Source organism: Pristiophorus japonicus, chromosome X (assembly GCF_044704955.1).
Source record: "Pristiophorus japonicus isolate sPriJap1 chromosome X, sPriJap1.hap1, whole genome shotgun sequence".
Classification (NCBI taxonomy): domain Eukaryota; kingdom Metazoa; phylum Chordata; class Chondrichthyes; family Pristiophoridae; genus Pristiophorus; species Pristiophorus japonicus.
The window spans coordinates 32,480,372-32,498,888 of record NC_092010.1 but is presented as its reverse complement, the minus strand read 5'-3'; the positions used below and the strand labels follow the sequence as shown (position 1 = coordinate 32,498,888).

The 18,517-nt window shown below is 43.0% G+C and overlaps 1 protein-coding gene across 10 annotated transcripts in view; it reads right to left on the bottom strand.

Annotated features, from left to right (window-relative positions):
* kmt2d (lysine (K)-specific methyltransferase 2D) overlaps positions 1-18,517 on the bottom strand; it is a 215,210-nt gene that overhangs the window by 50,361 nt on the left and 146,332 nt on the right. For all 10 annotated transcript variants that reach the window (XM_070869514.1, XM_070869513.1, XM_070869512.1 and 7 more), the window contains 2 exons: positions 2,827-2,950; positions 2,479-2,566 (listed from right to left, as the gene is read on the bottom strand). In XM_070869514.1, the coding sequence (XP_070725615.1) occupies positions 2,479-2,566; positions 2,827-2,950 (212 nt within the window). The remainder of the gene's footprint in view (positions 1-2,478; positions 2,567-2,826; positions 2,951-18,517) is intronic.

Below are 18,517 nucleotides of genomic sequence, written 5' to 3'. Positions count from 1 at the left end.
AATTAAAGCTGAGTTCCTACATGTCTTCTTGTGTTAAGACCCTTTCTCAATCCTGAAATGTCATTAATTGAGGGAGATATAATAATAGTCCTCCCCACCCCCACCACTCATTCCAAAACTCTGATCCTCTCCTCCTTACAGTTCTGCCTCCGACCCTTTCTCCTTGTCCCACTTACTTCTAATCCTTCCTCCATGCTTCTACCACATGACTTCAACGTAACCTTGAATACTCCTCTTAATTTTTTGCTCATGCTGCTGCTCAGTCTGTATCCGAGTCCTTCTTGGCTTCCTACAGGTCCTTTAATTAACCTTCATGCCAAGATGCATTGGCTTCCCCATTCCAGTTGCATGCACATATCCCTGTTAAATATCACAAGATCCCTCTTCTCAGTTCGAGGCAGTTCTATCCCAGCCTCCCCAGACATAGGACAACCGTTTCTAGATACTGAGAATAAACCGTTTTCACATAATTAAGAATGGACAGTTTATAAAACTTCACTCAATGCAGCATTTCCCAAATTCAATTTTTAGATCAGGGTCACAAATGATCGAGATGGGCTTGATCAACAGAGTGGGAAACAGACTCAAAGGCATGTCAGATAGCCACAATTGGGGCAGGGAGAGCAGGGAGAAGAGAATACTTTTTAACGTAATCACACTCCAATTTAGGATTGAACCAAGTTAAATAATTACAACAACATATATAGAATGTGTGGAGAATAATACATTTTAAGCTTCAATTCAATGAAGTAGATTCTGATAACTAAACTACAAGATGCGTTAGAACCTTGAGTCAATGTGTTTTCAGAGGTTAGAACTCTTCCAATGCTTATTTGGTAGAATAGCCATCAGCAATTTCCATGAGTTCTGGGGTGACTCAACCTCTAACCTTCCCCCTCAAGGAGAGTACCTGGCTTAAGGGAAAGGTGGTTGCTGAGGGAAAGGCGGTTGGTTGCTGGAAAAAAGGAACCAGGAGGAAAGGAACAAAAGCATGCACATCATGCGTTGGATGAAGAAATGAAAATGTAATTCTGATCTTATTCCTCTTCCTCTCCACTCTTCTCCCCCTGACCACCAAGAAGAATTGTAATTATTTTGTCTCCTTCCTCTGGTTTGTTGAAAAATTAAAGGAGAATTGCGAAGACCACAATGCATGCTTTGATGCCACCAAATGTTGCTGTGCATATCCCAGCTCTCCCCAGTTATTTTATTAGTATTCCTCATTCATTGTTTCTCTGTACCTTCTGGCCTCGATACAAGATTACCCAAAGCCTCAGAATAGTGGCTCTCAAACCCTCCAGAAAACAGCCGGGATAAATGGTTCATTCTCGGGTTGGCAGTGGGGTGCCGCAGGGATCAGTGCTGGAACCCCAACTATTTACAATCTATATTAACGACTTGGAAGAAGGGACTGAGTGTAATGTAGCTAAGTGTGCTGACGATACAAAGATGGGAGGAAAAGCAGTGTGTGAGGAGGACACAAAATCTGCAAAAGGACAGACAGGCTAAATGAGTGGGCAAACATTTGGCAGATGGAGTATAATGTTGGAAAGTGTGAGGTTATGAACTTTGGCAGAAAAAAAAATAAGAGCAATTTATTATTTAAATGGAGAAAAATTGACAAGTGCTGCAGTACAGCAGGACCTGGGGTACTTGTGCATGAAACACAAAAGGTTAGTATGCAGGTACAGCAAATGATCAGGAAGGCAAATGGAATCTTGGCCTTTATTGCAAAGAGGATGGAATATAAAAGCAGGGGAGTCTTGCTACAGTTATACAGGGTACTGGTGAGGCCACACCTGGAATACTGCGTACAGTTTTGGTTTCCATATTTAAGAAAAGATATACTTGCTTTGGAGACAGTTCAGAGAAGGTTCACTAGGTTGATTCCGGAGATAAGGGGGTTGACTAATGAGGAAAGGTTGAGTAGGTTGGGCCTCTACTCATTGGAATTCAGAAGGATGAGAGGTGATCTTCTCGAAACGTATAAGATTATGAGGGGGCTTGACAAGGTGGATGCAGAGAGGATGTTTCCACTGATGGGGGAGACTAGAACTAGAGGGCATAATCTTAGAATAAGGGGCCACCCATTTAAAACTGAGATGAGGAGGAATTTCTTCTCTCAGAGGGTTGTAAATCTGTGGCATTCGCTGCCTCAGAGAGCTGTGGAAGCTAGGACATTGAATGGATTTAAGACAGAGATAGACAGTTTCTTAACTGAAAAGGGAATTAGGGGTTATGGGGAGCAGGCAGGGAAGTGGAGCTGAGTCCATGATCGGATCAGCCGTGATCTTATTAAATGGCGGAGCAGGCTCGAGGGGCCATATGGCCGACTCCTGCTCCTATTTCTTATGTTCTTATGTTCTCCTGCAAGACTCCAGGTTCCTAAGTCAGTGCTGTTCCACAAATAAAACTCCACATTTACTCATTGTAAAAGCTTGATACGTGCGCGAGCCAGTTTTAAAGAGTCTGACATACCTGACTGTTTCCAGGTGGTAATTTAGTCTGTGCCTCATTTGCTCCAGGAGCCCCAGCCAACCTCTGTGCCAACAATGAAACTTGCTGCCTAAACATCCATTAAAAAAAGGAATACTGATTAATCATGAACATCTGACAAGTGACTTTTCTTCAGCTACATTTCGTTAATTTTAAAATGAAAAACCGCAAAATTCTTTGAAGTTGAAACCTGATTTTCACCAGTACACAATTCCCATTCTGGATTATATAATTATAATATTTTCATTTGTCTGGATTACTACTACCTAAATCTTTGTTTTTCCTATTATTCTGCACAGGATCAATGAAAACGATGGTGTTAAAACCTACCTATTCATCCCTGGTGCTACAGTGATGTTTCCTTGTGCCATGACCTTTTTAATTCCCTTCAATGCTACCATTTTTGCCTTGGCAATGGGATCCATGATATCATCGGCTGCAAATTTATCCAAATCTACAAAGAGAAAGATTCTGGTAAAGCTGATCAAAATGCAGCTCCTTCAAACTTTTCCTAAAAGCATTTCAAAATCAAAAATACTTATATGCCTTATAGAACACTGTTGCTATCAATCAATCATTAGTAAACCTTTTTCCAACAAGCAGCTAATAATGTGAAATAAAAAAAAAAAATTGAGCCCTTCACATGAGAAGCAGTTAACAAGTGTAATTCTGCACACTTGGCTTTAAATGCATATTACTAAATAAGTTGTCAGTCAGAAACTGTGCAAATAAGTGTCCAGGGCAGGGAAGGGAGGGAAAATGAGGGGAGGATAGAGTTGTAGCTGATCTGTTGTGATACTTGGTATTTTGCACAATTTGTAAAATCTTAAAAGGAATGCTATTGTACCGGGGGGATTAAAACATAGTTCTATTGAACTTCAGCCTGATCAGCAGATTGGCAAGACTTGGTATTTCAACCTGCTCAGACGATGTATTCTTGAATGTGTCTCTGGTCAGTCATTTAAGAGATCAGCAGATTTTCCACTCCGGGTATTAATCCTGGCGCCATCAACCAAATTTAAATGCTCACTACTGGTCGGTACTGTACAACACATCAAGTTAAAACATGTTTCAATACATCCATATCACATGGTGGAGGGGTCTCATTAATTTCCTACGGAATTGAGAAGTTTGTCAAAATGAGTAGGGGGCTGTGTCGAACCATCAATTAACGTCAAAATACATGTAGTTGCCCTACGATTGAGGTAGAGTACTGCTGATTGGCTTAGATTCAAAATACATCCGATGAAAGGGGAACCAGGCCAAGCGGAGAGGAAGGAGAGAGAAAGGAGGAGGTGGTCAAGATAGATTACCTACCTGGCAGGATCATCTTCATTGTTCGAACGATGTTCATCCTTCTCATACTGTAGGAGCATAGCCTAACTTGATAGGTTCTGAGGAAACCACATGCCGGACAATCACATGAAAATGTTGTCATGACGTTGCAGATAGGTGGTGCTGCAGGTTATCTCTTGCGTCCAGATTGTATAAAACCCGAGGGCTTGCACAATTGCACCAATTCACTTGGACCGGAAGCCAAAATGAAACGAACTAACGACAATTCTAACTCCCTTTCCACCACCAAATATACTCCTGCACGGGTGGAATTCAGGTGACTGAAGGATACATAAAGAATGAAGATGACCCTACCAGATAGGTAATCTACCATCTTCATTTGCATTCCTTCACGCACCATGGAAGCACCCGCAAGTGGTAGAGTTTTACGATGGGGGGGGAAAGCCCCTACATCAGAGCCACACCACCAGCTGTCGGCATCAATCTGTCAAAGTTGTTGCCATTCTTGGCAGTTAAACTTCGACAATCCTGTTTAGTACATTTTTGAGAAGTGCTACAACTGGCATTTGCTATAATTTGAACTCGATTGAGAAATGCCCAGGAAGCAGCCATGAAACCGATAAACTGACATTTAACTGGTGTTCTTCCTTGCAAGATTAAAATAACTTGTATTTATATAGTGCTTTGTCCTGTCACTCAAACCACCCAAATATTTTCACATACAATGAATTAATTTGAAGTAGCTACATATGAAAACAAAGAAGCCATTTTGCACACAGCAAGACCTCACAAACAGTAGAGACAAATGATGTGTTATTCTGTTTTTGGTGTTGCTGATTGAGGAAGGAATGTTGCCCAGACATCAGAGGACTCAGTTATTCACAGGACATTTTAACGCCCACCTCAACCACCAGACAGGGCCTTAATGGATGGTAGCGGTGCAGGAAGCACTCAACCATCCATTTGTTTTTAGTTCTTGATCCATAAAAATGAGCAACTGTCAAGACTTTCTAAATTGCTGCAGGAGATATAACTAGGGTTTGTGAGCATATGTGAATGGAGAGAATATTCTTGTTCTGACTCATGCAGCAGCATAAAAATTTCCTGTCCTAAAAGAAGTGGGAAGTAATTGCAGATAAAGGGTCAGAGAGTCCCATGATATTCCGTCAGAATGTAAAATAACATAATAGGAGTCGTCGGAGTCCATGGCTGATCTGATCATGGACTCAGCTCCACTTCCCCGCCCACTCCCCATAACCCCTTATTGTTTAAGAAACTGAATAAATTTAAGGCAGAAATAGACAATGACTCAGCTTCCACAGCTCTCTGAGGCAGCGAATTCCACAGATTTACAACCCTCAGAAGAAATGTCTCATCTCTTTTAAATGGGCGGCCCCTTATTCTAAGATCATGCCGCCTAGTTCTAGTCTCCCCTATGAGTGGAGGCATCTTCTCTGCCTCCACCTCGTCAAGCCCCCTCATATAAAGCTGATCCAAAATAAGCCTTGCCATTCACTAACTGTGCATTAAAGCAATCACAAACAGTGCTGCTTTCTATGCAAGAAACTCAAGCATCCAAAGTAGTTCAGAAAGTGGGTACAGAGAAAGAAAAAGACTTGCATTTATATAGCGCCTTTCACGGCCACCGGACGTCCCAAAGCGTTTTACAGCCAATGAAGTACTTTCGAAGTGTAAAATCACTGTTGTAATGTAGGAAATGTAGCAGCCAATTTGCGCACAAGCGACAATGTGATAATGACCAGATAATCTGTTTTAGCAATGTTGTATTGAGGGTTAAATACTGGCCAGCCCAGGACACCAGGGATAACTCCCCTGCTCTTCTTCAAAATAGAGCCATGGGATCTGTTACGTCCACCTGAGACAACAGATGGGGCCTCGGTTTAACGTCTCAGAGCTAAATCAAGGTACCAATTGGGATGCAGAGAAGGCCTAACTAGGCACAAGTCTCTCATCATAACTAATTTATTCCTGGTAACATTCTAGTAGATTTACACTGCACTTGTTCCCTATTGCTTTTCTATCCTTCTGATAACCGATGCGTAAAACTGCACCCAATACTCAATCTGTGGCCCAAGGTCCTGTACATGTTTAACATTACCTCCTTGCTTTCGTATTCTATGTTTCCAGACACAAAACCAAGTATCCCATTTGTCTTGTCTTTTCTTTTTTAATGGCCTCATCTACTTACTTGTTCATCTACACCTTTAATGACCTGTTTTTCTGCATACTAAACTCCTTCTGCTCCATTTAAAATGTTATAATTTAAAGTGTATTTCTGTTCCTTATTCTTACTTCCACAATGTATTATTTTATGTATTTTCTACTTTGAGCTGCATCTACTAATCCCGTTAGGTTTCTGTCGGGAGAGATACAAAAATCCCAGAGGAACGAGGAAAAATTCTTTTACGCAGCAATTTATGATCTGGAATCCACGACTTAAAGATGGTGGAAGTAGATTCAATAGTAACTTTCAAAAGGGAACTGGATATATCCATGAAAAGGAAACACTTGCAGGGCTAAGGGGAAAGAGCAGGGGAGTGGGACTAATTGGCTAGCTCTTTCCGAGACCCGGCACAGGCACGATGGGCCGAATCGCCTATATTCTCTAGAGTTTAGAAGAATGAGGGGTAATCTCATTGAAACATACAAAAGTCTTACAGGGCTTGACAGGGTCGATGTAGGGAGGATGTTTCCCCTGGCTGGGGAGTCGAGAACCAGGGGTCACAGTCTCAGAATAAGGGGTCAACCATTTAGGACTGATATGAGGAGCAACCTCTTCACTCAGAGGGTGGTGAATCTTTGGAATTCTCTGCCCCAGAGGGCTGTGGATGCTCAGTCATCGAGTATATTCAAGACGGAGTGCAATAAGATTTGTGAATATTAAGGGAATCAAGGGACATGGGGATAGTGCAGGAAAGTGGAGTTGAGGTAGATCAGCTTTTGATTTTATTTGCAGCGTCTTCTCTTTTTCTTGTTTCTGATGACCTGTGAAGATGGGTAATTTTGTTTGGGGATTTCAAGCAGGAAGCGCAATCCAGCAACTGAGCAGCCCTGTTTAGCATCCGCTCTGCTCATCACATACAGGAAGCAGGCTTGGAAAGGTGCCCGAAAAATAGTTCCCCTTGGTCAACTTGGGTGGGTAACCGCAGCCAATATTAGAAACCTAATGATGATAAATCCGAACTCAAAACTGGACGGGAACTATCCAGATACAATGTTGGTATTGCCCCCACCAGCGAGAGAAGACTACCAGATGAAGGACACCTGATATAACCAATGCTATGTTCTACCTTCTTCTGGAAGGGAAAATTGGCCAGTGATCACTGATTGTTTGCTGTGGGCTTTACTATTAAGTCTTCGTTAGCTATTCGTCTAGCAGAAATACCGGTTAGTATAAATGAAAGACTCAACATGACCCTCAGTATGCCACTAACAAAAGCTCGTCATGCTGTAGTAATTACTGCACATGCCCCAATGATTGATGCGAGGATAAAGTGAAGGAGAACTGCTACTCTGAACTGAACATCTGAACATTAATTCACAAAGATGGCAAAATTATCCTAATGGGCGACTGCAACGCAAGAGTTGGCAAGGTTGCAGATCTGTGGTGCTGAGTAATTGCTAAAGATGGTGTTTGAAATTTCAACTTGAGCGGTCTCCTTCGCCCCCAAAAATATGCTGAATTTGGGCTAATTATCACCAAACTGTTTGGGCAGAATGATAAAAAGAAATCATGGATGTATCCAAGATCAAAGCATTGTCAATTAATCGGCAATATCTTTGTTTGATCAAGGGATTGCCGGGATGTTCTGATCAGTCGGGTTACGTGTGAAGGTGACTGATGTACTGATCCCAGATTCATCAGGACAAAGCTATTTTTACAAATATTTTTACAAGTCTTGCAAACACCTTAAGACAGGGAGAAAGCTAAATGTGAAGCCTCTAGAAGCTGAGGATGCAAGAGACGAGTTCCAATAACGCTCAGGGCAAAGCCTGGCATCGAACCCAGTTGGACAAGGCATTATCAATGATCAATGGGGGCTGCTAAAAATTACTTGCATGTCAGTGTGCCAGCAAACTATCTGCTATTCCAGGAGAAAGCATAAAGATTGGTTCGCTGAAAATGACCAGCAAATTAAAGATCCCATCAACAGTAAGCACTACGCATTCATTAACTGGCAGAACCGGCGAAGAAAGAATACTACCAATGATAAGCTTAATTACAGGGCAAGCTGCTTTCAAAGAAGAATAATTAGTGGATAAAGAAAGTCCAAAAAATCCAAGACTTTGCTGATCGCCAGGAGAGACAAGAATTTTTCAATGCCATTAAAGTTATCTACAGACCAGATTCTAACAGATCAGTACACCTTGGGGAAGTACAAAGAGCAATCAAGCAAATACATAACTATCAAAGCTGTGGACCAAATGGGCTCCCAAGTGAAATGTGCAAGAGTTGGAGCGAAGTGCTTCCCAACAATCTCCACCTTCTTCGGCAAAACAATTAGCAGCAGGAGGGACTCCCCAAGTTCCTAAATATGCAAATTTTGTAACCATCGATAAGAAAAAAGGTGAGAAATCAGATTCGAGCAATCATCATGATATTGTGGCTGCTTTCAATAGCAGGGAAAACTATCGAGAATTCTACTTAACCGCAAGCTTCCACTCAAAAGATTCTGCTTGAAAGCGTGGTTTCAGACCTGGTAGGGGTACTAATGACAATATATTTCCATACGCCAATTACAAGAAAAGTGCCAAGAGCAGCACTGGTGATTTATATATGGCATTTATTGATCTTGCCAAGGCTTATGATTCAGTGAACAAAGAGGTTCTATGGAAGTTTGGTTTCCCCCTGAAAGCTTGGCTCAATTGCAAGACAACATGAAAGGAAGCGTACCCTACAATGAGTCCTCAATCTGAATCCTTCCCCATCGAAACTGGAGTAAAACAAGGAATCATTGCACCTATCCACTTTGCTATTTTCCTTCCAGCATTTCTATCTTGAGCTTCTGTTTATCTTTTCTGCTGCACAGAAATAAAGTACAAGATGGCAAGCTGTTCAATCCAAGGCACTTACAGGCAAAGATGAAAGTTCTTGCCAGCACCATCATCAATTTTCAGTATGGTTTGACTGTACAATTGTGGCTCTTTCTCCCAGCAATCTTCAAACGATTCTCATCAGCTTTTTTGAAGCTGGGAATCTATTTGAACTCTCTACTAATGTTTCCAAACATAGTGCTTTATCAACCTGCATCTAGTACTCTGGCTTCTTCCCCATCAATAACCATTACGGAGTGATTACTGAATGTAGACTACTTTGCATACCTTGGTAGCTATCGATCAAAGAATGCAAACATCAATGAGGCGATTTGGCGCTGCATTAACAGTGCCTCAGCGACTTTTGGCCAGCGGAGGACCAGTGTCTTCAATGAAAAAGGACTAGATGATCTACAAGTCCCTTCTCTCAACCCAACTCTATGGCTGCGAATCTTGGGTTACTTACAGAAGGCATCTCAAAACTCTTGAGCTCTTGCACCGATGTTCCCTACGCAAAATTCTTTAAATTCGCTGGGATCATAAAACCCAATGGGATGGATTTTTCGATCCTATGCGCTCCGTTCTTCGCCCCAGAGCGGCGGCAGTGAAGTCTTCTGGGCGGGCGGTAAGCCCCCAGCGCCCCGCGGGAGTTTTCGGGGCCGGTTTTGCGGCACAGCACCGCCCGGAAGAGCTGCGTTCGATATGCAACGCCCCTGGTTGCGACAACAGCACGCTTTTTGACTCCCGCGCAACCCGACCTGGCAGCCCGCCCCGCAGTGAATGCCTGGGAAATTGGGTGGTCTAACTATACCGACTGCAGAGAGGTAAGTAATGCTGTTCTAAGGTAAGTGCGATTGTTTTTTCTTTTCATTTTTTTTTTTGCGATTTATGTTGTGGCAACGTGGGCTACGTATTGGGAATGTTTTTGCGGGGTTTTTTCCCCCCAGGTTTTCTTTTCTCCCCAGGCGTCTCTGGGAGCACTCCCGGCCCGGCTCTTTAGTTCTGGCATTCTCTCAAAAGCTGAATGTACCAGTGTTGAAGCCAAAGTCATCAAAACTCAACTTCACTGGTCTGGCCACGTATATCGAATGGATGATTCCCGACTCCCAAAACAAAACAACTTTACTCGGAACTGAACTCCGGCCAATGAATTGTTAGCAGCCAGATAGTTTGAAATTCAAACCTGAAGAAATGCGATATTAACATCAATACTTGGGAGGAAACCATCAAAGACAGCAAACTGTGACAATGCGCATGCAGGCATGGAGAAGTGACTTTGAACAAGCTAGAATTGTCAGAGGAGAAACAGAGAAAATAATGTCAGTCTGCTGCGACTACACCATTAACTGGATTGTCTTTGCCAACTTTGTGGTAAAATATGTCTCTCTAGGATTGGTTTAAGCAGCCAGCTAAATGTTCACCAAACACATGGCCTATTTTAAAACTCTTTTTTTGCACTGAGAAACAATCTTACTCGATTATTAAGGGATTGCCAAGTATCTGCCATCCTACTTGCATACTCCTGCAGTTTGTCACAATCCTCATCATAATCGGTCATGTTCTCAATTTTGTGTCATCAACAAATTTTAATATTGTTCTCGAAATTGCCAAATCCAGATCATTTCTGTATATAGCAGCCCCTTGTGGAATATCGCTTACTACAGCTTTCCACTTCAAAAAAACTTCCATTTACCCCCACCTCTGCCAACTGACCGTTGCTCTGCATAGGCACATTCCCCTTAACTCCATGTGCATTTATTTTTGCCACGTCTCTTGCGTGGTATCAAATATTTTTGAAAATCCATATAAACTATTTTCCTTATCCTTTTATTTCTTCATAGAATGCTATAAAAAGTTTGAGAAGCACAGCCTGCCTTTCAGAAATCAGCGCTGACTAGGCCGAATTAACCCGCTTCTCCAAGTACTTAGCAATTTGTTGTGAGATAATTAACTTTAGGATTTTATCAATAATTGAAGACTAACTGCCGACAGAAGCCGAGCCTCCCTTTTTTCTTTGCCAGAATATATTTAAATGTATGCCATTTAAAAAACAATCACATTGTTGATATACAATTTTATTTGCCAAGTTTTCCTTCCACTTGCCCTGAGCAAAATTTATTTTTATCATGTTATAATTTGCTATTTTTCAGTAGAGAACCCTTCGCCTTGATCTAACTTTTTTTATTCTTATACAAAACTAATATTTTGGTTACTGCTTTCTACAATTTACCATACTTTTAAGTCGGCTACTTGTTCCATCTCATTACCCAGAACCAGGTCAAATTGGAGTAGCAACATGTTTGAAAAAAAAGCGTCCATTGGTTCTGCATTTTTTCCTTTCCACATCCAGATTTATTTTTTCATATCCTGTTTCCAACAGCTGTCCTTTCAACTCTACTACCACCTTATACACCCGTTTCCCTTCCAAGCTGCCTACTGTACTCTCTTGCTTTTCCTTGCCCCTGCCATATTCGTTTAAATCACCCACAGTTCTCGTTAATCTCACAGTGAGTACATGGGTCCCAGCCTGTCAGTGCAGCTCACTGCTGCCCCCTGAATTTGAACCCTTCCCTTCTGCACAATGCCTCTAGCCACAGATTGACTTCCCTAATCTGGCTGTTCCTGTACTGGCTAGCTCATGGCACTGGTAGCAATTCTGAGATTTCGACCGTTGAGGTCCTGCTTCTTAATCTACATCCTCAGTCCTGGAACTCTTTACAATACCCATTTTATTTTTCTCTGCGTTGTTGGTTTTGACATGAATAACTACTTCTGGCTAATCTCCAGATTCTAACCACTCTTTTGGTAAAGAACTTTCTCCGGAATTCCTTGTTGGATTTATTAGTGACTATCTTATACTCATGGGCCGTAGTTTTGTACTCCCCACAAGTGACAACGTTTTCCCTACGTTTGCCCCATCAAACCTTCACAATTTTGGCGACCTCTAGCAGGTTATCTCTCAGTCTCCTCTTTCCAGAGAAGAGAGCTCCAGTCTGTTCAGTCTTTCCTGATAGTTGGACCCCCCTCACTTTACCCTTGTAATTCTTACTTACACTTTTCTCCAGTGCTTCTATATCCTTTTTGTAAGACGACTAGATCTGTGCACAGGAGTGCGGTCTAACCAAGCATTTAAATTCTCTCTCTAGAAATGAACCCCAATGCTTAGTTTGCACTTTTGATGGCCTTGTTAACCTGCATTGCTGTGTTATGATTTGTGAATTTGTACCCATAGATCCCTTTGTGCCTCTACCCCATTATTTTCCAAGAAGTAGTCTCCTTATTCCTTGTACCAAAATGCAACATCTCTCACTTTTCTATATTCATTTGCCATTTACATGCCCATTCTGCAACTTTGTCAACGTCCTCTTGAATTTTGTCGGAAGTTCTCCTCAGTGTTAACTGGACAGCCCAATTTGGTGTCATCCGCAAATTCTGATATTGTACTTCCGATTCCAGAGTCCAAATCATTTATGTAAATAGTGAACAATGGTCCCAGCACCGATCCCTGTGGAACACCATTTCCCACCACCTTCCAGTTTGAGTAACAACCTTTAACCTGGACTGTTTTTTGTTTTGTAGCCAGTCTCCTACTTGTCCCGGGGACTCCACATGCTCTGACCTTAGTCATGAGTCTCCATGTGAACATAAGAATTAGGAACAGGAGTAGGCCATCTAGCCCCTCGAGCCTGCTCCGCCATTCAACAAGATCATGGCTGATCTGGCCGTGGACTCAGCTCCACTTACCCACCCGCTCCCCATAACCCTCAATTCCCTTATTGGTTAAAAAGCTATCTATCTGTGATTTGAATACATTCAATGAGCTAGCCTCAACTGCTTCCTTGGGCAGAGAATTCCACAGATTCACAACCCTCTGGGAGAAGAATTTCCTTCTCAACTCGGTTTTAAATTGGCTCCCCCGTATTTTGAGGCTGTGCCCCCTAGTTCTAGTCTCCCCGACCAGTGGAAACAACCGCTCAGCCTCGATCTTGTCTATCCCTTTCATTATTTTAAATGTTTCTATAAGATCACCCCTCATCCTTCTGAACTCCAACGAGTAAAGACCCAGTCTACTCAATCTATCATAAGGTAACCCCCATCATCTCCGGAATCAGCCTCGTGAATCGTCTCTGTACCCCCTCCAAAGCTAGTATATCCTTCCTGAAGTAAGGTGACCAAAACTGCACGCAGTACTCTAGGTGCGGCCTCACTAATACCCTGTACAGTTGCAGAAGGACCTCCCTGCTTTTATACTCTATCCCTCTCGCAATGAAGGCCAACATTCCATTCGCCTTCCTGATTACCTGCTGCACCTGCAAACTAACTTTTTGGGATTCATGCACAAGGACCCCCAGGTCCTTCTGCACCGCAGCATGTTGTAATTTCTCCCCATTCAAATAATATTCCCTTTTACTGTTCCCCCCCCCCCCCCCAAGGTGGATGACCTCACATTTTCTGACATTGTATTCCATCTGCCAAACCTTAGCCCATTCGCTTAATCTATCTAAATCTCTTTGCAGCCTCTGTGTCCTCTACACAACCCGCTTTCCCACTAATCTTTGTGTCATCTGCAAATTTTGTTACACTACACTCTGTCCCCTCTTCCAGGTCATCTATGTATATTGTAAACAGTTGTGGTCCCAGCACCGATCCCTGTGGCACACCACTAACCACCGATTTCCAACCCGAAATGTGGTACCTTATCAAAAGCCTGTTGAAATTCCATGGATAATGACAACCACATGCTTTACCCTGATCTACTTCTTTGTTATTTCTTCAAAGAATTCAGTAAGTTTGGTCAAGTAGGAGCTTCCCTTTTGAAATCTGTGCTGACTATTGTTTATTATATTCCAGGTTCCTAGATGCTTTTCTTTTACTTCTTTGATTAAAGATTCCAAAATTCTTTCTAGCAACAAAGTTGAGGATTATAGCTCCCTGGATTTGTTCGCTCCCTTTTTGAATATCGGAACAACATTAAGCTGTCTGCTAGTCTGCTTTGTTTCTCAATTATCCTTCTCTTTTCTATCTTAAATGTCTTGATCTCCTTTTTGATCTCTTCTTGTGTCATGTTCCGCTGGTAAAAAAAAAACCTCAACTCTCCCCACCCTGGGTAACGACTTACTCCACAGTGCTGTGGTACTGCTAATAACTCCCTATCCCAAGTTGCTGTCCTCCTCTGCATCCAACTGAGGAGAGATTCTGTCTGCAAGGCAACAGGATATGCCTTCGGCTTATTGCCATGTTTATTTTGGGTCAGGCAGTGTCTGACATGTGGAAACCCATCACACCATGGCGAATATCCTCCAATTCATGTCACTGTGATATCTATACCCACTTGTTGAATTTATTTTTTCCCCCAATATACAGAACGTATTCTCTTTCCATAGGGACACGTCCAAATCTAGAGAGCTTAGAAATAGGCTGGCAGATTCAAGGCTTGGAAATCTCAAAATGTACGCTGGGGTATTGCTGGACCTCAAACAGATAAAACCGCGCAGTTCACTCAGGCAGAACAGTATTTAAATTCCCACTGCTCAACAAGAGGGCCAATCAATCCATTCTGGCCTTGGTTGGCAAGGTTATCTGGAGCCGAGGAGGAAGAATCACAGTTCCCAGTGACATGTTTATCCTCTCAAATTCTATTCATGAGCCAAGCTGGATGCTCCTTCACCAACAGTGCACTGGAGTATCAAGGACCTGGCTGTCTTAAACATTGGATTACCAAGTCTGGTATGAAGGTTGGACTTGCTTTTGAACTTCTATCACCAGGCGTGTCGTCCTGGAGCCAACTGAACTCCAAAGAGGCCTGCCTACTTCTTTCCCCCTCAACCGCAACCCCACCAGCTGAAGGGTTGTTGCCATGATGTAGGGAATGTTCCTAGCGCAAAAATGGGCCTGGGTGCCCCATCCTTGGCTTATTGAGCCACGTGTGTTAGTGCTGAAGCACTTTTACCATCGTCTTTGGTGCGGAAGGTAATTCAGCTTTAAGAACTGAGTACTGACATTTAGGAATTATTTTTAATTATTTCTTTTCAGAAGGCAGTTGAGCTTTTTTTTTTTTTTTTAAGGTGGCCCTTTAAGGGTCCGACGCTGCTTTCTTGAATGACAAGGAGCTTTAAGAGAAGGATGCTCTTGCTCCAGGGATGCTACGATGATGCTACATTGGGCCTCCTGCTGAAAGTAGCTCCCAAAAAAACAGCTGTACACGGTAATTTTAGCGCTGTGCTAATGTTAAACAAAATACTGGTGCTGCCTGTGCAATTAATTCCGGTGGCCGTTAACTGCGGCCCGCGGTGGCACCAGCAGCGTTTCGGTGCACTGGAATCTTTAGCACAAAGGCCTTCGCCTATCCCCAACAAGGACCTCCAATATATCATTTGCAATGTTTGCTTAGATCTTTTCAACTACCCACTCGATCAGGGAAAGCTGGCAGAAACAGATATAGAAACCTGTGTATCCAGGAAAAGGTCTACCCCATTTGTACAACCAAGTCTATCACCAGACATCTCAACTTCTGAAAACATCCTAAACTTTCTCCAGGTGGATCTTCCACTCGTGAGTATGACCAAGATGCAACTGAAGGTATCTTTGTCAGTATGTTGTCTATAAGGCACAATGCTGAGCAGACACCAACGTCCAGCTATATACATATTGGCTTGCACTGTAATGTGGTCTGGAAACATTCCAGAGCTCGTCTTATTGCCCTAAATTTCAATCAACTGATGTGCCAAGTGGACTGCTCTACTGACCAATTGCTCTAAATGCCAGTTCCCATGCAGCCAAAGGGGATTGCATTTTGCTGCTGTGACCATCATGTGCGAGCCAAGGCCTGATCTATCCTTACCTGCTGGGAAAGGGGCTCTAGTGATTTTGGGGCGGGGGGGGGGGGAACGACACAGTTGCAACTAAAGTCATGCTTTGGGAACTACAATGATGGTTGTTGCCGAGCCTTAAAATTCTTAAATAATGTTTTACTGGCAGCCATTAACATTTGCTGAAAAGGCGATTACCTGATCTCTGAACACTGAACCGGTCTTCCTCGCCTGACAATGCTGCCAGAATGACAGTGCCCTGAATGTAGCATTATCTCATCACTCCCTGGAATCTGAGGCGTACTTCTGAAATGAAGTCTAGGACCCATGCTTCTCCATACAGTCTCAAATTCATGCAGGTGACTTCAATGTGAATGGATTATCCAGCAGTCCAGAACCACTGGAGGATGTCCAGGAGTAGATATTATTCACAAGCTAGTGAGCACCGTTGGGTGCCATGAAACGGCTGCAGTTAAGAAGGGCTTTTCTACACCCTCAGTTGAGGAAGGGGGCTCTAAAAAGGAGCCTGCATTTTCATAGATATCCCTGGAATCACACCCGTGTTCTATCAGCTTTTGCTTTTAATAGGATTTCTGCATATCCTCCACCTGTCCCTCAAAAATACTTTCCCATCAAAGGGTAGCTATAATTGTCACTACTGTACCCAGGGGAGTGGCGCTAAATGCAGTTTATGCCAGTCTGTGGAGCAATACACTGAAAGCCATGGATCTTGATGCTGAGACCAGGGCAGATTGCTGTCTCTTCCTGTAGCACGGCATCCTGCATTGGAACCTCAATCAGGTGCAATGGACAAAAAAAAGCTGCAATCTGTTTAAGACTGCTTGCAGCCCTTTGATGAACAAATTTTGGCCAACAAGCATGATGGAATGCCCTCCTAGATCCATGTTGATAAATTCACTTACATTGGCCCAGACCTTTATGCTCGTGCTCCATAAGAATGCCCGAGAGGATCTGCATGAGATCCAAAGAGCTCCACTACACTGAGACATTGGGAAACTCGTGTTAAATGCTTTTGCCTATTCGGATCTTCGGGTCAACAATGTGTCAGAGCAATTAGTCATCAGCTTGCTCTTCTTTTCTGGGAAGAGTCCAATTCTTAGTTGCTTGTCGGTCAATGTGAACATTATCCACAGGTTGTGGAGGGATTGTCTGGCACATTATGGCAGGATCATGGCTCTTATCGTTCTTGGCAACTCCGCTAAATTGGCTATGTTGCGTGCTCGGATTCCCTGACATATTGTCTATGGAAGGATGCTAGATATGTCCCTGAATCCTCTTCCCCAAAGGGAATCTGTAGGTGTCTCAGAGGGAAAAGCGCAGCGTGATAATGATGGAGAGAGAGCGAACATGATGTACAAGTAAAAGTGGTTTATGTAGAATTCGGTTCCATTTTTCCAGATGATGTCTTGGTGTCCATCAGTGCCAACTCACCCTTTTGGTGCCAATGAACTCTGCACTGAGGAATGCAACCTCAAATTACCACCCATGGGTGCCAGCGCAGTCTTGACTAGGTTTCCTCATTTTACTGTACCCATCTTGTTCGCACTAATGTGGGAAATACTGTGCAGCTGTTCCTTACAGGTGTATTGCATGTACCAGTCAGATTTGACAAGTCATTGTATTTTGCCAGTATTTGGTTGTGTGGAAACCCAGCACTGTGCTTAGACTCTCCGAAACAAGCTGAGAAACCTAGACAGCAGCAAAGGGAGAGTTTCTACTAATATGGTGTACACACTCTCCCTGTAGAAACACAGTCCGCTTCCAGATGAGGAGAAACTTCTTCACGCAGAGAATTGTGAACCTGTGGAATTCTCTACCACAGAAAGTTGTTGAGGCCAGTTCGTTAGATATATTCAAAAGGGAGTTAGATGTGGCCCTTACGGCTAAAGGGATCAAGGGGTATGGAGAGAAAGCAGGAATGGAGTACTGAAGTTGCATGATCAGCCACGATCATATTGAATGGTGGTGCAGGCTCGAAGGGCCGAATGGCCTACTCCTGCACCGATTTTCTATGTTTCTATGTTACAAGTCCAGAGAGCATGTGCCCAAGTTGACAACAGCCAAGGCTTAGGAATTTCCAAGTGCGAGTAGTAGTACTGCTGGACTTCAAACAGCTAAAATCGTACAGCTCGCCAGCGGAATACTGGTATGTCCAGGTAGAATCACCCTATCCATTAGGGCAGTGGTTTGCAGGAATACCTAGAACTGAGTGGGCGTAATCACAGCTTCCTGCAACAAGTCTGATTAATAAACCAGAACGGTTGGTACTGCAGACCTGCATGCCTTAGGAACTGAATTTTTATTTTATTTGTTCCTGGTATGTGGGCGTCGCTGGCAAGGCCAGCATTTATTGCCCATCCCCAATTGCCCGAGAGAAGGTGGTGGCGAGCTGCCGTGCCGTCAGAGGGCAGTTGAGAGTCAACCATGTTGCTGTGGGTCTGGAGTCACGGAGAGGCCAGATCAGGTAAAAATGGGTTTTTACAACAATCCGGTAGTTTCATGATCACCATTACTGATACTAGCTTTTTATTCCAGATTTATTTGATTAACTGAATTTAAATTCCCAGCTGCCATAGTGGGATTTGAACTCGCATCTCTGGATTACTAGTCCAGTAACATAACCACTATGCTACCATACCCCTGAATTATGGAGTCTACCGGAGAAGATCAACTCAGTTCTCATTTTCCTTTGCCAGCATATCATCTTAAATCCAATTCAACCCAGAGACTCTGTTTGTGATGATAACTGCACATCATGTTTAAGCATTTATGCAGTAATCACAAATGTTTGCAACTGTGAATGGTGTATTACAAATGTGAATGGCATTTTGCACAGATTT